Raw genomic sequence first — 22737 nt, 5'->3', positions numbered from 1 at the left:
TATATATATATATATATATATATATATAAAATTATATAAATTATTCTATAACGCAACTTTCTAACGTGAATAATTATGTCTTCGTATTTTCTTAGCGGGAGTTCTGTGATCTCGACTTCGTTGCATTTTGCAGCGTTATACAGAGAAAAAGCACTCAAAAATTTATTCGCGGGATAAAAGTTTTTCTCATAGAAATAAACTCTGTACCTTACAAATAAACTGTATACCTTAAAAATAAATTTTCAAATATTCTTTCTCTCGGTATACCACTGATATTCGCGCGGTTTGCTCCTGCGAAAAATGCGCACAAGGTCGGTACTTCAAAGTGTCGATTTAATGTTTCTCGCTTACTGGAATAGAAATGCAGGTTCACTTACTCGTTTCCCTTGTGACAATTGATAGCTCGTGCCATCAGTATGGTCAACATGGGCCGCAATGCCTTCCCTTGGCCATCCATATAATATGTAGCTATGGGTTGCAATTCTTTTATCGTAGTCGAGTTGATGAGTTCCTAAAATCATAATGACACACGTATCCTTAAGTGCGTGTCAACGAAAGAATTTTTAAAGCGATTTTCACAATCCGATCTTATATTTAATATTGTCTTAAGACTATCTTAAATTTTAAACAAGGAAATTCAAGTTATGGGAATCACATAAATTCTGTGTCCTTTAACCTTCAATTTGTTCATTAAAAGCAAACTTTACATTAAAACAACCAAATTCTTTTTCTCGTACACGTAGATGAAATAGTCTTTGCAACATCTCAGGATAAATATGACAATCTTAAATATAAGATCAGATTATGGGCAGCGATTGTTACGATTGTCGTAATTTGGAAGTTTTAATATCACATATAATCTATCAAAAAAAGCGAAATTGCCTCAATGAAACTTGAAACAGTAATTTGTAAATATAATTTCGTAGTACATATGCCTCTCTCATTAAGATATTATTCAGAAAAATGGTATTGAATATTTATATGTGTGTATGTATGTGTGTGTACTGTTATTAAACCAGACCGTTATTAAACCAGCTGTTAATTAACATTCATCTGAAATTGACTCTTAATTAAGAGGAAACGATTTCGTTATTTATTTTTGGGAGTTGTGGGAGAGCGAGCGTATCAGCAAAGGAGAAATCCGCGCCCTATCTTTCGAAATATGCGTTTCATACTAGAGACTACTCTCATTTTCCCAGATATTTTCGGGGATTTCTCCGTCGTACACGGCTTCGACTTCACGAAACCGAACGCGTAACCAAAAGAGAAATCTATAACTTTCGTCCTTCTGACCACACGGAACCTGCCCCGCGATCGTGCGGGATTAAATATGCGGGGGGCAAAACTGCTTTCGTTGCAATGGAGGTGAGAAGAGACATCGTCGACGTCAGCAGACCAAGTGCTTCGAATTCCAGACGTCGCGGCTGAAAGTTCCTTTTGGAATTTGTCCAGAGGAGCGCATTAAGTTTCGACGTACGGCTACGACGAGGCGCGCAGCGCGTGGAATCTTCGACTGATCGAGCAACTTGAACACTACGAATGTCGAAATCGAATTAATTGTCCGGATATCTCAAACCGTAAAGGGCTGTATAAAAAACCTATAAAGTCTAAAAAGCCATATAAAAACCTATAATATCCAAGAAATATTTTCTTCACGAAAAAAAATTTGATTGGACTAATTTCTGGTGAAACATAAATTAACTAGAAAATTCCACGTAGAATTATCAGAATTCTGTTCAAGTTTTCTAGTAACAACAAGATTTCTAGTAACTTCAGTCGAAATTTCTGGTTCATTCATATTTTATCAGAAGTTTGCTTAACTCGCGAAACATTTTTCTGTATTCTTAGTAATATCGGCTAAGGACGGGACCTAAGCATATTTGCGACAAATATACTTTCCTCTTCTTATATCGGAATTATTCGAATTGTTCGACTTTCGGCCATAGTGAGTCGATCAAACACATTCGTTTATTCTGTTCAAATTGCCTGAAAATTCGAAACTCGAACGTTTCCGCTTTTCGATCGTACAATTCGTACAAGTCTTTCGTCCGAGTTGCAAGATGAGAGCTTACGTCAAGTCACTTTTCGCGCGCCGTCCGTCACTTGCGCAACCGGAATCAAACAGGTGAACTTCTCTAACCTGGTATTCTTTGACGCACGTGAGAGAGAGATAGACAGAGAGAGAGAGAGAGAGAGAGAGAGAGAGAGAGAGAGAAGTAAAATAGAGTAGTTTATTTACTCCGGGAGTAGAAATCCCTTAGAGTTTTTAGTAATTTGTAAGTAATAGATAACAGAATAAAAAATAATAAACAATATAAAGAGAAAAAGAAAATACAAAACTAAAATAGAAAACAAATAGAAAATAGAAAAGAAACAAACGAAAATTATTCTACTTACTGACTAAGCAATACTTCCTAACATTTAATAAAAAATATCATGTTAATGTCAGTTCTCAAGCGGTAATAATTCAACCATTCACAGCTTTAAATATTCAACTTTACCTCAACGTTATTATATCATATGTCAAATCTCAAACCTCTTCTCTACAATAATTAGCTTACAATGCAACAATTAACAAACATTAACAACAATTAGCTTATATGTCAGAGAGAGAAAGAGAAAGAAAAGGAGAGAGACAGAAATAGTGAATAATTCCTTCTCTCTTGCAGGACTTTGACAAAATCGGTTTATGGCCAGATTCTTATCATAAAGATTGTAGATGAACTTAAAGAAGCATAAGAAGGAGAAGGTGAAGGAGGATGGTCGATATCGTCCAATTATCGATGCGGCGCTTGCGATACTAATAGTCGATTTCTCTAACTTTCCTCAAATCAGATAACGTCCGTTAAAGTCACGACGGTTCGTTAAATGCGATTTCTTTTGTTTCGCCAACAACCGCTAACACAGACACTCTACGACGACACCAATAAGACGGTGTCGCGACTGCGTGTCAGAACACTTTCAATTACAAGTCTTTTTTCCATGCTATTCTTTCTGATGTTTCGTCACCGAGCATTTCGTCAGATACACATATAAATATTTAGAATGGTATAGCTATATTCTTTTTTTGCGAAAAAAATTTATTTCTGTACTTCATGTAACCGAAACAATGTGCAGTTTTCGTTCGACAATATTTGTGATCACCTAATTCAGCTCATCTACTTAGCAAAGTGGAAATCATAGCAGGAATGTAATAGCGAAATACTTTCGTCCCTCCAGATTGAACGAATTTCACACTGCGTGCCGTACATGAACGGCGACCGTGAGTAAAAGTTCTTCTCTCGACCATATGCAGACCGTGAAGTCTGGCTGCTTTCGCTCGCGGGCGAAGAGTCTTAAGTGCAGGACGCTGTGTGAAAACTGCACAGGTTTTCATCAATATTTATAAACCGCGCTTACCAACGATCGCGTACCTGTCGCTGGGGAGAAACAGCCGGTATACGTTGAATAATGCTCCGATCTAAGCATCCTTCATCGATATTACGAAAGTCACAAGCAGCAGAGTATGCGAATGTTATTCTTCTATAATAGCGAATTAAAAATAACAAATGATATTCGAAGATTTATCTATCATTAATAATCATTTTCCCAAATTCAAAGAGAAACTTACACATTATGTATAAGTATAATAAATTAATTTTTTTATTTACATATTTAAACACACACAGTCCTATAAGAAATATTTCAATCAAATTTTTATTTATCTTATGTAAATGATAAAACTTGAGATAAATAAAAATCTTATCACACAAAAAAAGATTTAGCTGAATTAATCAAATTCATAGTAAAATATGAACAAACCTGAAATTCCAATAATCTCAACCCAAATTTTCTGGTTCACTCATATTTCATTAAAAATTTAGTTAATCTAACCAAACGTTTTTTCCATGCAACAATTAAATTTATCTTTATTAAGAAAAATGCACACTGAAAAAGAAATATTTGAAAATTTATTTATAAAAAAAAAGTTTATTTCGCAGATATAAATTTGCAAGTATAAATTTATAAATTTCCAAACAAAAGTAAATTTTCAAGTATTTTTTTTTAACAAATATAATTTTGAATATAAGTTTATTATGGATAAATATATCTGTTTATTATAGATAAATAAATCTTCCAATTCTATTCGTTACACTTAATTTATTTACGATCGAATCTGGCAAAGTAAGCAACTGTGATTTAAGAGCCAGTGTTCCGTGAATTAATTGTGCAACAATGAATTAATCGTTAAACAAACAGGAAATCAAAGGACGAATTTGTTATACGAAGTAAAAGATTACGCAGCTTTTATAATTACACTTTTTTCGATACACGGATTATTACCGCACGACTGGATGTTCGTCTTACGTCGCGCCAGGATTTCGTAATATCGCGTGCGCGTGTTCGCGTAATATCGACGAAGTCAAATTACATAAATGCCTACTAGACGATAGTGCTCTTACTTCCCGAAAGTTTCTCGAGGGATCTGCGATCGATGGGAATACACAAATGGAGATCTATAGCTTGCGGCTTTGTTTTACGTAATTAATTTACGCGCTCACTTTGAAAGTGACGTCACAATTACGTGACACCACTTTCAATTTAGAGAATATAACGAATTTTTATGATTATAGAGATTCGTTATCGAGATTCGCTGAAAGACAAGAACTGCCGCCGCTCCTTGAAATATATTTGCAATGTAGGACGATTTTTCAGACGAAGCTCAAGCAAAAATGTTTACCTCCTGTATGTTTTCGAACATATCCTTAAGGTCGTTTTCGAGCAGTCTATACGGATCGACTTGGTCATCGGCCACAGAACCAGGCAGCTGCGTTTGCATAGTGCTCGTCGCCCTCACGAGGCCTATCCTGCAGTCTGGTGTGTTCGTTTTGCTCTGCAAATGAGAAAAATGAAAGTTCCGTAAATATTGACGATAAACTTACATTGTGCATGGGTTACGATTTATTGCGCAACAGGCAAATACTTTTCCCATTCGGTCGCGCACGCTCACGCAAGTTTCAAAATGTCTTTAAGATACGATTTCGAAACATGACGGGAAGCGATTTGTCACCTATCTCGAATCACATCACGTAAATATGCAAATGTCATTCCGTATTAAAATCGAAAAGCAACCTCACAGATAAAAGGGCAGATAAAAGATCAAAGTCTCGACGTATTGACTGCGCGAGTCCGACGCAACGTCCATTTTACTACTGCGGTTGGGCCGGCCTTATTCCGGCGACTACTACTCGACGCGTCTTGCGACACGTTCGTCGCGTCGTGGCTCTTACTGCACAATGCGTTAACTAAACATTGCTGATTACGGGCCTAGTGAGTAGCCGCCGATTGGCATTCTACGCTGATAATGCGTTTCGTGTGTTCTGAACACGTCACGACAGAACAACACTCAATCTCGGGCGTCCATCTCGCGCGCGACATCGTGCAACATACGATCTGCACATTTCTCCCCTCTTCCCCTGCTGCTTATCGATAGTTTTCAGGTGTCCACGTTCGATTGGAAAACGCGTCATTGTTTACTGTAATTAAACGTTACCGACAAAAGCTATTTTTCCCAGAAAGCTATTTTCGCGACGACGGGACGCAGGTGTGCGCTCACGCACCGGCACTTCGCGTTTTCCCCCAATGACTCCTCGCTCGTTAGACGAAGGTACGACTGCATTCTTTCGCTCTGTACACAACGATGTCCTCTTTCGTCATCGAATCCCGCGATCGACGCGATTTCTTGGCATTCAACGCGTGTCAACGGCCCGACGAGATACGGGGTGTTGAGAGAAAGGATCGCGAAGACTTTAGGGACGTACAATACTCACAAAGATAAATTATGCTTGCCTGATATCGATCGAAGAAACGAGTATTGTCAGAAGATAAAAAAATGGATTTTCGAGTTCTCAATGACTCGCTTGTATTGTTTCTTCTAGTTTTGAATCGAATTTCTAGTTCTTAAAGCCAAAAATTTGGATCATAAGAACCAGAAATTCTGTGTTCTTCAGCCAAGACGCATTGGTCAGTTCATTAAAACCAAACTTCATATTAATACAATCAAATTCTTTTTCCCTGTGTATGAGAAAAGTCATCAAGTGTTAGATTGTTTTAACGATCTAACTTTGATGGAAATTTCCGCAACGTTTTTCTAAGCAATTCTTCAAACATAAGAAGATAATAACAGTTTTCATTTCCACAAGCAAAACACGCAGTTTTATTTCAACGAAACGAGTTTAACGGCAATGCGCAGAATATTCGTGTTTACACGCATAGAATATTTTCGCTTCTCTAAAGTGTTGGGGCAATTTTTACGTTGCGCGACGGTTCATTTACCGGCTAACTAATCGAGGCCACACGCCAAGTAAATAACAGTGCACTGCTCGCAATCTGTGAATACGTACATGCGTGTATCGACCGGTGGCGATCGGCAACCTTGTGAATCCGTCCCGTGAACGCGTTGAAAGTAATTAGTTAAATCATGTTGCGCTGATTTGCCCGAGCGAGCGCGGGATGTCGCAAATAACGCCATGTTCTTTTTACTCTTTCTTCTATGACCGTAGCCTTTCGATTCCGCAGAAAAGAGAAAAGATAGAACAGCGTACGCGTTGTTAACTGATTTTTCCGTGCGACAACATATCGTAAACCTGATTCTGTATAAACGGCATTTGAGAGGAATTTATCACGAGACTAAAATGTAGTTTTACAATTCCTTCGTTCGTTATCGATATTTAATGCAGATACACGGCAATACGAGAACATTGCAAATGTTAAGTTGTAACTTAGGAGCATAATAAAATATACACAAATGAATTATTCAGATTTACGACCTAGCGTCAGATTATTCGAATGAATCTAGTTTAGAAATAAAGAAATCAAGTAGTATGATAAAATTATTGACGAACTAAAATCAAATAAAATGAAGCAATTTCTGATGTACGAAAATTAAATAAAACAAAACAATTTCTGTTGGTTGGAATAAACGCGGTAAAAAAAAGCTTGACCAGACCGAGTCTACTCAAAGTCATAACCGATCGGTCTAATCGCGGTTCATGCTTTCACTGTTTAAACTTTCTCTCTCTCTCTTTCTCTTGCTTTACCCGGCTATTCGAAATTAAAATTCCGAAGCAAAAATTGCGAGATTCTCGGCGGACTCGGTTTCAACAGTGGTGGCGGAAGTGCGCGAATAATATCCGCGAGAAGAGAACTTCAGACGAAGAATTAATTAAAAGATCGTTAATTTATCAGAACTGGTATTTGGGTAACATCGAAAAAGACGCAGCTGAATGTTGCACCTAGATGTTTTAGCCAGGGCGACTGTGGACGTTCTGTTTCGGGCGACATGCAACATTGAGCAATGACCGCGTTTATCAATGCGTGTCGTGACAATTTGCATGTGTGCCTGTGTGTCCACTCATTACATTCCTGGATAACTAGCGGTGGCGAAGCAATAGGCAAGTTCACCGCGTGCGACTTTTACCTCTCCCGTGATCATATCTGAAGCCAAGGCTAACACCGAAGAAAATCGCAGGTTTTCTAAGAAAGAGAGAGAGAGAGAGAGAGAGGAAGAGGAGAAAAAACGCGAGAGAAGTGTAGTCACGCGCGAAATGCTTCTCTTCTAACGACACAACTTCTAACGCTCGTTATTTTCATCGGAGCTTGTGAGCATTTTGCAATTGCGCGATTATTTATCTAATAAATGCGATGACATTTGATCTACGAGACAGAAAAACTCATTATTGTGCGAAACCTCCGAGGCGAAAGAATACTCATAACGCGAAGTAAGCCTTTCGACATGTTTTGAAAGAACGCAATAAGAAAGGAAATACTGATGTACTTTTGCAAACGAGAAATTAAAAGACACACATTTAATTTGACAATAAATTCATTTCTGACGCTCATTTAGTTCAGTCAGGTAACAACCCGCGGTATGTCCGCATAGTTACCCTCTAAATATTATTATTCTCTTCGTGTTGTATATTATCGTGTTGTACTTTATATTATTTTATTTAAATACCCATTTATCATAGAATTTCTTATTTTTCCTGATATTCTCTTCCTTTTTAGAAACTTAGAAAAATTTGGAAAATGAAAAGAAAGGAAAATAAGAAATTGTATTTTTCGCAGAGAACTTAAATTAATAATATTAATTAAATAATATTAATTAAAGAAAATAAAAAATAAAGTGCGTAGTCAAACAGGTCTCTCTCTCTCTCGCTCTCCTTCTATCTGTCTCTCTTTCATTGAAAATACAAAAAATGTTGCCATTACAATCGCTATTGCATACAGTTAATTACATTTTATACTCGTATCGACAGAACGTATCAGCATGCGGCTAACAAATTATGATGAAGATGAATGTGATATTTATCGTCTGCAAAACATTGTATCATCTTCATTTACATCGGTGTTGTCATCATTGATGTGATTTCCATTCATACGCGGATACACGCACGATTTGCAAGTCCGTTTTGATTATCGCGCAAACGATAATTGAATGATACTTTAGGTGCAATCGTTGAATTATCACGACGGCAGTCTCACGTTAACATGGACAACAAACGAAGATATACATCTGGGCGTACACGCCGATGGATGGATCGCTATCATCAGGGCGATTATGAAAGTTGTCTGTCACGTAACAGTTAGCATAACTCCTCCGAGCCACGCCGGGGACCGTAACTGAGAACGAGACTTTTCTAAATCCTGTTTTTTTCGCGCGTATCCGCTCTCACCGATAAATTAAAAGCCCGTCGACCAAGTTAAGATCGCCAGATTAGGATCGTTGCAGCGGGATACGGAATATGCGAGTATCACCCGGTGCCATTTTCATCATAAATTCATCAGCCGATTTTTACTCGGCTTTTCGTCGACGTGAAAGTGCCGAGATACTTGCGGTAATTATCGCGTAATTGGCCGTCAATAAATGGCGAATTCAGATAAATAAATTACTCCGACCAGTTTAAAGCGTAAACTGAAAAAATATGCTCGATCATTTACGGTTATTTACGATTGTAACTGCATAACGAAATAATTATAGATAATTAGAAAGCCATTTTTACATAAATGCTGCAGTAGCGTGCATTACTGGCGATAATTATACGTGTATTACTATGTGAATTTATAATTTCAGAATCCTCCATGTAACTTTAAAATTTCACTATTATTATTACATTAAGGGAAAAAATACTACAGAATTCATCTGTGGGATATAAAGTTTACTATTCACAGAAATAAATATTATTTCGCAAAAGTAAACTTTATATCCCATAAAAAATTCTTCAAATACTTTTCTCGGTATACTAACTTAATAACTTTGTGTACACTTTATGTACACCACTACTTTTTTCGTTAGAACAACAGGAATATAATCGACGCCGAGAGTGATTATAATTTCCAGCGAAGTTAACAATTTTTTTCCCTCATTATACTGTATCTCGATAGAATCTCAACTCAGGAGGCTCATTTAATGAAACGATGAGAAAGATAAACAATAAATGGAGATAAACGACGTTAAAATTGGAAAGATATGACAACCAGAATGTTTCGCAACATTGCCGTGAATGGAAACAAAGAAACCCTTCAAATTAATCGGAGGAACTCGTTCGTGCTAGTGGACACCCGGTATTCGCGTATATGAGAATGTTTATGATAATTATTAATGTTATGCCGATGCACTATCGACGAGAAAGAACTGGCGTTGCAACGAATGTTTAGTAAAGCTCGTCTGCAACCGGTTTCATCGCGCTACATCGAGAATAGCTAACGGTTTTTTTATCATTGAGCGTTCACATTGACTGCCGTTATTTCTCACCATAAAGCGTGCGTCCAACCTTAATTAAACACCCAAGGTCGTTGTGACTTTCTTCGACGTTCTCCTTAACGACTCTTAATCCGTTCGACCTACAGACCCTAATTTGTGTTCATACATTCACGATGTAATTTGCACGTCAATATTTTACGCCTCGAAAAAAAGGAGCCAATGTCCATTACTTAGGTGTTTTTTTTCTTCCAGTTGTGTAAGTTTATGTAGTTAATATTTTTTTCTTCCAGTTATGTAAGTTTATGTAGTAAATATTTTAAAACTACACGGACGATGTTTGTCGTATGGATCACTTGCTACTTTGGTAATCAAATATAATGAAATATATGCTAAAAAACTTAAGCTTAAAAAATCTAAGATTTTGAAACATCTATAAATGTCACGACTTACGCGTCATTAAACAGCAAAGGAACGAACGCATAGTCCTTTTTCGTAAGATACAAATAAATAATAAAATAATGAGATTAACGTGTGTGTGTGTGACGAAATAAATAATTTATGATTTCAAAACATCTTGTTGCTATAACACGAATTACCCGAAGGTACGATATCTAAAAGTAATCATTGCCACGTATAATTTCACTGAAAAAAAAGAACATGTTCGAGAAAGTTTTGCCACATGAGTATAACGTGATTTTAATAATAAATAAACTTCCTTCAACTGTTAAAAATTTGGACAAGTATTAAATTATCAAACGTTCCATAATTCTGATGTTAATTAAAAATCTGACGATACCAAAGCAAAACGATTGCGCTTTGATTTAGTATCTGTGTATTTATGCGTATGATCGATTCAATTAGCGTTCTTTGTACTACACTCACGTCTTTATCTACGGTGAGTTAATAACGTAGTATGTACCGTAACTATGTGTGCCGATGTACAATAACTGCACCTTGTACGAAAATACGGATGAGAAAATAAAAGTAAATACCGCGGCCTTCCGCAAACAACCGAACCGTGCAAGTCCCGGAACCAAATTTGCGCTTGGCCTTCTTGCGCAAATTTTTTGTTAGCATAACGCTCATACTTTAAAACCGGATTTCTCCCTAAGACTTACTCATCATTCCCGAGAGAAAGAGCCAAATCATTAATCATCAGTACTTTTACGTTCTTCCCGGAAGCAAACGCGAATGCACCGTTGTTTGTATCAAGATATTGTACTTAATGAACATAAAAAATTCACATTCTTATTAATTTACAACTTTCTATAATTCTCTCTCTTTCTTTCTCTTTCTCAAAATTTTACCCTATCAGGGTAGATTTTTCCTCCTGTTTTACTCCTGTCAGGGAGTACCTGTCCTGTAACCCCTTAAGATACAAAAATGACCGAAACACCTAAAACAGTCCGAAGTAAAACATACCACCATTTTCTACTACACCAATCATATTCAGATAAAGAGAACGCTTTTCAGTAAAATCCTTCAATGATTATAAATATCTTAAGTTGAATATAAACATAAACTTGCAACACGGGAATTTGTAGTTATTAGAAGGGAATGTGAAAATTAATTAATTAATTTAAAGAAGGATTATGCGACGCCCACGGTGTACCGAACTTGACCTTCACCTCAAAATAGTTGGAAGTCTTATTACAAATAAATACTTGAACATTATGTCGAAGCTTCGCGGTCGAGTCCGTCCACAGTACTTAAGAAGCGTATCTTCTTATTTGTATAGCTGATTGCACGATTCGTTTGCGCGAAAGAGCAATAGAATCGTTGAACAACGTGTCATGACCTCTTCTTGTAAGACTCTCATAAGACGTTCGGCCCACCTCAAGAAAGGAGTAAGCGCTGGATCCTTGAGAACGCTGAGGTCATACCTCCCGGAAAGCTATCAGCACAAGGATTCTGTAACTCGTTATTGGAGTTAACGATAGTTTCGTTATCATCGCGCAACTTTTTTACGGTATACAAAAGCTGCGCAACGATAACGAAACTGTCGTTAACTCCAATAACGAATTATAAAATCCTAGCATTGAGGCCTTCATAAATTCTCTTCGTTTTCGCGTAATTTTTAATGTTATCGATATAACTCTATACTTTCTTCCGTGTTTTGCGAAAAAAACAATTAAAAACATTGGAAGCTACAACACATTTTGAGATAGAGAATAGATCAGAAAATAGAGATCTTAAATAATGAGAAAAAAGAAGGATATTAAAAATAGATAATTCTTAGTCCAATCGGCCTAAATTAAATCATTAGAAGTTGTGTTTGTAGGATCTTCTTTTTTCTGTCTTACAACCATGCAGCCAAACATTGGCACTGTATTTTAGAGATAAAAACAAACAAAATAAGCTTAATAAACATGGATCCGAAAGGTAACCATTAAAGAGCTGCATTAATTTAAATTTGCGAACACGTAAGACAACATAATTAATCTTCTGACCAACTGCAGCAACAATACATGCTGCAGTATGCCTTCGCAGGAATATTCGTTATAGCAGAATCCGTTCGAAAAGTGGCTGTGCAGTCTAGAGGACGGGCGTCTGGAGGACGTAATAATCACATGCGTAAATAAACTTTACGACCGTATACCACATTATTTTGAGCGGGCGATTAAGGTCGTCTTCAGTAACTCGAGGTGTTTCCTTGTGTGGCAATTTAAACTTATCTTTATATATTTTGGAAAATAATTTTACCTACTTTGAAACTGATACAACTTGTTAATGGTTGGTTTTCGGACCATGTTTATTAAACTTCTTTTGTTTGTTTACATCTCTAAAATACAGTGTGAACATTTGGTCAAATGTATTTGGGACACTCTGTATTGAATGTAAATTTCTCATGAATAATGCAAAAATGTATCTTCTAAACATGAATACGGATTATGCTAATATCGTACATACAGTTTGAAACGTGAACACCTTTGAACTTTGATTTTAACAGTTAGAAGAAGATAATAATTATGTCGGAAAAAACATTATTAATAGTTGACTTCAATGACATTATTAATAGTTTAATTAAAGGAGGTTTAATCGGATGATATTATCGTATTGCATGTGTACATGAGACATCTGTATATACATAATTATGGATGGTTCACGGGGATGTTATGTTCTTTATCATTCTGTTATTTAACATTTGAATATTTTGTTAATTATGTATATACAAATGTCTCATGCAACACGGTAATAACATCCTATTGAACCTCCTTCCATCAACTATTAATAATGATTTTTCTCATTAATAATGATTTACATTCAAAACAAAGTATCCTATATTTGATACTTTGTCTCCGTCCTTTTCATAATTATGTATGTACAGGTGTCTCATGTATACATGCGACATGGTAATATCATTCGATTAAACTTTCTTTTATTAATCATTATTAACTCCTTGAATACATATATATCATATGTGTACAGAAAAAACACGTATCACCAGTGTATAATGTATATATTTATATATCTTAAAAAAACCGATTATTCTTTTGCGATTTGTATGAAACTTGATATCGTTTTCGAAGGTTACAGTTTTCAAAATCGCTGAATACAAATATGATATTTAAATCTCAAAATTCAAAATGGCAGATCCAATGTAAAATATAAATGGCGGATCAAAAGTTGGAAAAATAAGTAAATTTTTATAAAAATAATTGTATTAAAGTTTTCGAAGTCGCTGAATACAAATATGATATGTGAATTTCAAAATTCAAAATAACGGATCCAATATGGTAGACAATTTTGAAAAAATAGTTGGATTGTTATGGCGACTTCTACATGGGAAATAGTGCGCGGATGATTGTCGATGTATTTTTCCAAATTTTGATCTGCCAAATTGGATCCGCCGTTTTGAATTTTGAAATTTTGATATTACATTCGGATTCAGCGATCTTGAAAACCTTAATACTAAAATTATAGCGGAAATATAAGGAACTTTTTTTCACACACTGGTGGCGTAGAAGTCTCGTTTTTGCCACACAATCCACAAGGGGTTAATGATGATTTTTCCCGATAGTTATTACTTTTTTTTAACTGTTAAAATCAAAGCCCGGAGGTGTTCACGTTTTATCGTATTCCGGAGGTGTTCACCTTTTGTCGTAGTTACGTGTGAGTGACCGCATTGTAGGCGAACATATCCAACAGGTCGTTACGTCGATGATCTAAAGAAGTACGTATAACTGGTGTCGCAAGATCGCGTGTCTCGTTCAGGTCGCCTCTGTCGCAAGACTCTCCAAGTCGTACATACGATTAACGATTGAGACGAATCGACTTGCATACGATAAAAAATAAAATAGAGTTACGATTTTCTTTTCTCTTTCTCTCTCCATCTATGTCATATTTTTTTTTTTTTTTTTTTTGAAGACTGCATTTTATCAACGCGATAGAAATTTCCAATGGATAATGTAAAAATGTATCCCAAACATGAGAACGGATTATGTTTACATTGTATATACAGTTTCAAACGTGAACGAATAATATATTTGGATACTGATTTTAACAGTTTGAAGAAGATAATAGCTTTATCGGGAAAAATCATTATTAACAGTTGACGAAAGGAGGTTTAATCGAATAATATTATCGTGTTGCACGTGTACATGAGATACCTGTACATACATAATTATGGACGCTTAACAAAAAGAACGGAAACAAAACGTCAAATGTTTTTGGGATACTCTGTATTGAATGTAAATCATTATTAATGAGAAAAATCATCCAACCGTTTTCTTGCCGCGAGTCGCGACAAAAGTTAAGCTGTCATGACAAAAAGAAAGCACTCTTCGTATTATAGTTATGATATATATTATATAATTGTAATTAACTCATTATTATAATAAAACACCCATTCTCTGACTGTCGGAAATTTTACAATTGCAGATACGAATAAACAATTCAACTCAGAAGAGGCCTCTTCGACTGTCGGAAGTAAGGCACCGAACTTCGCGGCGCTTTCCACGGGACTTGGATCGCGCGATCAGGTGCAGCATAATACGTGAATAGAATTCTACGAACGTGCGTAGAATCAGGGCTGAACTCTACCTATGAATCGTCTCAAATCTAACTGTACGAGACCTTTCTTAAGAAGAGAAAGTGAGGTGAGGTCGCATGGCCTTTGGACAACCCGACGTTATAAGCAAGATAGACAGTAACGATGAAATGTTATAAACTTGGCACTGATAATCGTCGCATGGAAAGAAAGAATAGTCGGGGTGTCCTTTGGGGAGAGGGGGAGGGAGGAGAATCCTTCCTCGCATCAAATTAGCATCGAAACGAGCGAGTTACGTTGCAAATAAAAAAATTACAATCGACACCATAATTCAACATAGTCGATGATATTTCTAGTGCTAATAATTTTTTTTTAATTATATCGTATAATAAAAGGTAGAAAATTTCAATTTTCTAAAGCTATAAAACAGTCGCACTTGTGATTGTCAAGTAAAAAGATCCGAGTTGCATGCAATAAAAATAGAATAAATCGAAACCCGCTTATATTTCGCCTCTCGTCGGGCCTATGAAAGTGGTCTTCTCCTTCCTTTAGAAATATATCCGGCTGTTTTGAAACGTAGTACTACGCGTAGAGTGGCTCAGCGATTTTATGAGACATCCACGACACGCGTGCATACGCTCATTCAAACGCAAATAAATATCGAGATTTTCAATTTAAATGAACTATTTGTTGCACAACAGCAATATACCGAGAGAGAAAATGATCAATCTAACTAAAATTATACTTGTTTTTGAGCCCAACTAATTTTTTGGTTATTCCAATACAAAAATGGTAGTAGTAACATGCATATAAAATTATTATCACTAACATCATATATAGTAGAATTCTACAAAAAATTATTTTCTTGATTATAATTCATAATAATTATTTCTCTATACGATTATATGTAGTTACAAACACCAAACATTTTCTTCCTAATGACAGACAGATATCGCTCTTCGAGTGAAAACGTAATTTCGAAGAAAAATCGCTTAACATAACCTTTAAATCCTTTAAAAGACAACATCTAAAGTTATTTCCGCGATCTCATCGAAGCGTTAGGTAATCATCCTTAATAACCTGATATTCCTAGTGATTCAAGCATGCAGATAATATATCATTTCTTAAAAAAAACAAACGGAGAGTATGTAGCTGGCTGGTAACTGCGATGCAAGGAGATGCAACGCTAGACTCGTATTAATTCTGCGAGATTGAGGCAAAAGTGCAATAATAAACTTCTCACATGCTCGTTTTAGCGTTCTTCTAAGCCGTCTCCGACCGTTCCACACGAGCAGTGTCTTAGTTATGTAAGCTACCGTGTAGAAAAGAAATTCCCAACTGTAATTTTACGGCAGTAAACTTTCTGTCGAATGCAATTTCGCTCATGGAATATCCGAGATTTCGCAAAATATAAGAGCTATAATAGATACAAATCGCTATGCTCGACAGCAACGAGCCGGCGCAAGAAGCCGAACACTTTCGGCAACGCCATACGTCTAACCGGTAAGTGGCCCATTAGAGGATAGCGATTAAATTCAATGGTAATACAGCCACTTATACGTGCCATTAGGCAAACAATTGGAGAAAACGTCCAGCGAATTCGACGCGTAGCGTCATTTCGCCTCGCTTCGCTTCCGAGTCTGTCGCAACAAGGAATCTTCGGCGATTCGAAGTTAACCTTCTCTCGGCGAAAATGGTGAAGAAGATTGCTGCATATATATTGCAACTTTCCAATCTCTAATATTACGTATCTTAGTAATCGAATCTTGGATTAAAATTCCGCTGGAAGTCTCACTTGAAATCTGCCAAAGATATTATAATTCCACCGTCTACTCGCTGTACCATAAATTTCAACTAGCGAAATATCTCATTTTGTGTGTAATAGCGTGACAAATATAGCTCCTTACATGAATAGAAAGATAATTTCAGAGAAAAGAATTCTAAAGGAAGTTGACTTAAAAATCATTTTAAAGAAGTATTTCTTGATTCGAAATTATTTCCACGCGCGGTCTCGAGAAAATTCTGTATAATCATTTCTAATAATTTGACGATCCCAATTATCTGAGCCGAGCTCAAATATATAATTTTTCTTTCACGTAATCGCAAGTTTTTCCTCAATAATTGTGATCAACATTTTTTCACGAGTAACTATTTTTTCGTAGAGTGGCTCTATTTTTCCTCTCCAATTGCTTATAATCGGATGATTGTTGGTATCATTTCCTTCATGAAAGGTTCGATTGACCAAAGAGAATCCGTCGTCAAGAATTCAAACCCACACGCAAAAAAATGACTTAGTAATATCAGCTAAACCGCGGTAGCTGATTCAAACGGTTTCTTAGTCAAAGGGCTAATCGTTTAGCTGTCACTTCTAAGAATTGGCTATGACAGCTAAAATGCATTCGCTATGAAATACAAATGTATTAAGTGACATTAAAAATGCACATTATTTCAAGTAGCTAAGAAAATGGCAGTTATTTCTAAATTTCTTATCGTATGTATATATTAAAGAAGTTTGCCGCACAGCTACAATTATTTGTTACAGTCATTTATTTCTAGCAGCTAATATTTCTCGCTGTAGCGCCTAAGTTTAACAGCGAATAAGTTTATCTTCGGTAGTATCGATCTTAGTTGTCCTTATTTCAGTGACACATCTTATCTGCCACAGTTATTTTTTATCTCTGGAAGCTAGTTTGTTTTGCGTGCGGCTATTTCGTAATTTCGATGCTTTTAATAGAACTCGGTGTATCTAAAACCATTCTGCCATATTTACGCCGCTTAGTCAGCAAGCGACGCGCAATGCGCTTATTGCTAGTGCTTATACATCATAGGATGTCCCCAAGGCATGTAGGATATACTCTCGCCTCTTTCGCAAAAGTGCAAGGCCGGAGGTCAGCCTGAGTGATGATCAGCGAGACAAGCTCGTGACATAAGAATTAGCCAGCGGCGGGGACGGCGGCGCGTGAAATTTCGGCTCGAGATATGAAGGACGCTTTCACCGCTTCCTTATAATTGGAATACGACATTTTTACAACGACAACGACAGCGAGGACGCGTCGTCGATGGCGGAGCGAAATCTCCATACAAGCTTTGCTTGTAGACCAGAGACCAGAGACCGTTATGTAATTAAAAGGGTGAGCCACAGCTCATTGAGCCGCGTTACAAAACACTGTGCACTAAGGGCAAAGGAGCGTCTACAGAGCGACTACATTTACGCTTTAAAGTCTGTGAATTGATCATGAATCTATTTCCTTCGCGTAAACTCGTGAAAGACGAAAAGTTTTATTGGCGAATTCAATCAGAGCTTTTCATTGTTCACGAATTTACGCGAAGGAAATAGACACACGCTCGATTCATAGAAACTGCACTGAGAAGAAGATACTTTACTTGTAGGACATAAGGTTGATCTCGATGAGAGAGAGAGAGAGAGATAAAGTTTATTTTAATAAAGTTTATTTTTAAGTAATATTACTTTTGTGAAATAAACTTTTATCTCACAAATAGATTTTCACGCATTTTTCTCAGTGAAGTGCTATTACTGCAATGTAGTTTAAAACGTAACCGCGACTGCGTTGTAGACGATTCTTAACGCGACGAGCTGCTGGCGCGGGAAAATTGCATTGTACACCTGCGGAGTCCTTGATGCGTAACGTTGTTACGCGAAGGATCTCGAAGAAGAGAACCTTCTACTCTGTTTTCTTAATGGAACTAGCAGGACGCACGTTGCCTAATCTTCAAAGTATCGACGGTATACGTATCACTATCATGCCCGCCAGAAAGATGGCTTTCACTTCACAATCGGGACTCGCAGGCGAGTCGCTACTTTCTTTAGGAAATGCTTTCGACAATATCCTCGCGGCTTCAGGCCTGACCGTTTCAGAGACACTTCGCGAAGACGACTTAACTCGGGATCGCGCCTTTATGTGAAAACTAATACATGGCACGGGATTGAATTATTTTAACAATTACCCACGTATGTATCGGAAAATGGATCTGGTTTTCAAAATAAAAAATACGCGCGCGCTTACATACGCACATTATAGAATGCTGTGTAAATCGGTTGCGAGAGCGATTTCCATCTGTGATATGATTAATACAGATGACGGATTACAAAATAATAACTTGAAGATCCATTCACTTCTCTTAGATCGGTGCGTCGCACGTATGTGACGGTAGTAGCGAACGCGTCAAGGATACTGACGTACGCGTCAGTACTGAGTACTGAGTATTGTGGTATTTTTAAAGAAAAAACGATGACAATATAATACAATAATATTATATATAATATATTATATATATATATATATATATATATATATATATATATATATGATACAATAAGTTAATATGCGCCACATATGTATGGTTTCGTAATTAACACAGTCGATATTTCTCCTCTCTCGAGTGAGAGGTGAACAATTTCCGGGCAGAGCGCACAGGTGAAGAAGCTACGGCCGAACGGCAACGTGCGCTCGGTCAGGTTTTCGAAGAACGATATCGAATGTCAAGAGATACCGGAGTGGGAAAATACACTTTCTCCGTGAGCGCTCCAGCCGACCCACATTCTGGAATCGCTCACCACGTTCATCGATGCTGATGCCCGCGCTCCGACGCGCTCCGACGCGCCGTGCTCTAATGCATGGATTCTACTGGCAGAGAATCAAGGTCGCTCTCACGACGCCGCGGACTAAAGCACGAAGATCCAAGGATCTCGGCGGGAAACGGCTGACCGGAGTTGGAAACTTCTTCTGTTGTTAATTTTTCATTTCCATGTTCACGAGTAACGCGTTTCATTTGAGAATACTTGGTGAAGAGTTCGTGGAGATTGGTATAGTCAGTGAGAGAGAGATTGCAACATTTTTGTCTCAATGAACTTCAAGACGCATCCGGTATCCACAATAGGAAAATCCGGTATCCACAATAGGAAAAAACTCCGTATCTCGGATCACGATGCCGCGATTCCGAGTGCTGTTCGATCGATTTAAATTTTCGTGTCAGTGTTGAAATCAATCCGTGTAGAAAATTTTGTACTAAACTTCTTATACACCCGTGTTGTGTTAATTCAACATACTGCTGTTGTATTATTTTGACTATTTTGCGTTGAGCTGAAATAGTGAATGTTAGTGAATAGTTGAATGAATAGTATTCACTATTTCCAAGTGTCAAAGTAACGATAGTGTCAAAGTGTTACATTTTGTGTTAACTTTTTATATACTGCTTGTGTTCACTGAGGGAAATGTCTGATGATACTAAGTAACCAGAATTCTATTTAGGTTTACTAAACTATCTATCTGGCGAGCGCATTGTCTAAGTAGCATTACAGTGATGCTTAAATATGTTTACCAAACCATCTGGTACAGCATATAATTTGGTGAATGTTATATATATACAGTTATATATATAATTTTCATATACTTACTGCATATAATCTTCATATATTTACTTCTAAATTTATCGATATATTTTAAGAAATTCCATTCTTCCAAATATCTGTTTCAGCGTCCATTCTTTTATAGCACCAACGTCTTTACAAATTAGTATACTAATTTTTTTATAAACTTAGACAATGCGCTCACTAGATTTGGTATCATTGACTAAATATCTTGTTACACGATTACTCACCATACCGTTTGGTAAACCTAAATAGAATTCTGGTTAGTATCAACATTTCTCTCAATGAAGTAATTATTTTCTTTGACATTCTCGTCCAGAGAAAATGAATGCTAAGTTCCATAAGCGTCGAATTTGCAGGTCCTGAAACAAATTTTTGCAACACATAGCGTATCCAGTTATACGTTTGTGCGTGAGAAGGACACACGCTACGGAACTTTTCGGCCTACTTCGCGTCCACATCTGATGTCGTATTCAAATACACTACTTAATAAATTTATTATTCTAATCTCAGATTTCAATTATTCGATCCTTCCAGTTTCTGAGACAGATCCTTTCACCGAAGAAGAGAAAAAAAGCGCGTGCTCTATAAATAGAATCAATGAGGAGCGTAAACGACAGGTCTCTATACGACACAAATGACAAGTTTAACTTGTGAGATGTGAGAAAGTTGTAAGAGATCTCCACATCCAACAGAGGCTCTGTTGATAACATCAATAGAAATTCTATATCGTACGATATACCAGGCCTGGGGTTATCGCGAGGACCTCGTATTTACCGTGCTAGCGAAATGAATCCGAAATGCATCGAAACGCGTGGACAAATACGATAAAAGCAAAAGCAAATTTCGGAAATGAAAAGTAGCAAATCTATTCTCAAAAATAAATTTAAAAAAGAGAAATAAATTTCGCGCGGATGGAAAGGTCTCATACACAGCCAGACAAATATTCCAAACAGGAAAAAATGGAAGAAGCCTAAGGATGCTCGGTAGTCACCGACCAGGGTGGTCGAAGTTTATTCAAAGACTCCTGGGATCGTGCCAAGGAAACGAAACCGCGGCTGAGAAATTTTCCCGATTCAATTAACGTTCCCATTGGCGTTTGGTTAACCATAAACGGTGCCGAACCGACCAAGAGAGAAAAGAACGAATGCCGTCTGTTGCCGAATGCACCATACATGGTGCATGGTAAAAGTCGGTGGCACGCGATGGTGCGCGCAGTACTCCCTTCGGCTAATGTGTATCGGAGTTTCTATTTGTTCCGAGGTGCACATCAGCACACGATCCGCACATGGATGTTCCTACGACGTCAACAACCATACGAATTTTCTTGATTATCTGACAGAGAAACGCACAACAGAAGAGAAATGCTGTTGTGCCAATACAATTGATCAACAGTGCCATAATGGGAGGAGTAAGGCTCTTTGATTCAGTGGCAATATTATTGAAGCTAACACTCGAATTATTGAAACAATGTTTTAATAACTCGAGTATTAGTTCCAATAATATTACTGTTGAATCAAAGAGATTTTTACTTCAGTAATGTACACATACACACATATATATTATATATGTATATATAAATGATGTTGATAATAAATATATAAAATAAAAAAAATATACTCCAATTATGGCGCTATTGACGAATTCTATTGATATAACAGTATATATTTTTCTTCTGAATTTTTTAAGTAGCAACAAGACATCTCGCAGACAATCAATAGTAGAAAGGTGTACCACTTTTTCGACAAGGTTGCAACATTTTTTCGACAAATCTTTCAACGTCTCCCTATCCAATAAGAAAATTCATTTTTTCTTATTAATATTCAGCAGACAAATTTTCCTACTGTGGATACCGGATGCGTCTTGAGGTTCATTGAGACAAAAGTGTTGCAATCTCTCTCTCTCTCACTGACTGTAGAAATCTTCACAAACTCTTCATCAAGTATTCTCAAATGAAACGCGTTATTCGTGAGACACGGAATGTCTAGATGCATTTCGCGAAAAGCAAAAATATCATGAAGACAAGAGTCAAATTTATTTCTTTGCTTGAACTATAAATATATTATATCGACTAACACAGATATCATGTCGATATTAATTTTCATGTTGAACTGATAACAATGATGTTGAATTCTGTTTACGTCGCATGAATCATATATGATGCATGTTATCGAAATAAACAGTTTTATTTATGACATATATTTATAAGACTGCAAAAACCATCAAATAAACATGTAGAGTTTATTTATAGTAAAACGCACAGAACAAAACAAAATTTTGTTTTAACAAATTATCGCAATAATACATAGTTTAACACGTTTCCTGCCGAGCAGATTGCATACGTTCACGTAACATTTGTTAATAGTGTTAAGATTAACTTTAAATAAAACATTTTATTTCAAATATTGTTAACATTATTACTCATATGATACATTTTTTATAATCACAAAGGCATATTGCGATGTTTTTGATTAAAACATAAATACGGCTTGGCATAACAATTATCATAGAATTTCAATACTTTTATAGTACAATTTTTTGCTGATTACGCATATCAAACTTTTTAATAATTATTTTTATAAAAAAATCGAAAAACTGATCGCTCCGTCGCATGGG

The 22737-nt window shown here is 36.6% G+C and overlaps 1 protein-coding gene across 1 annotated transcript in view; it reads right to left on the bottom strand.

Moving 5' to 3' along the window:
* LOC116842066 (decaprenyl-diphosphate synthase subunit 1) overlaps positions 1-22737 on the bottom strand; it is a 54254-nt gene that overhangs the window by 12492 nt on the left and 19025 nt on the right. Inside the window, exons 2-3 of the mRNA XM_032810727.1 lie at positions 4721-4873; positions 378-511 (exon numbers count right to left, since the gene is read on the bottom strand). Coding sequence (XP_032666618.1) covers positions 378-511; positions 4721-4873 — 287 coding nt within the window. The remainder of the gene's footprint in view (positions 1-377; positions 512-4720; positions 4874-22737) is intronic.

This window comes from Odontomachus brunneus, unplaced genomic scaffold, assembly GCF_010583005.1.
Source record: "Odontomachus brunneus isolate Ranch 3 - 2012 unplaced genomic scaffold, Obru_v1 Obru_scaffold_021, whole genome shotgun sequence".
Taxonomy (NCBI): Eukaryota; Metazoa; Arthropoda; class Insecta; order Hymenoptera; family Formicidae; genus Odontomachus; species Odontomachus brunneus.
Note: the sequence above shows the minus strand (reverse complement) of the source record. Positions and strands in the feature narration are given on the sequence as shown.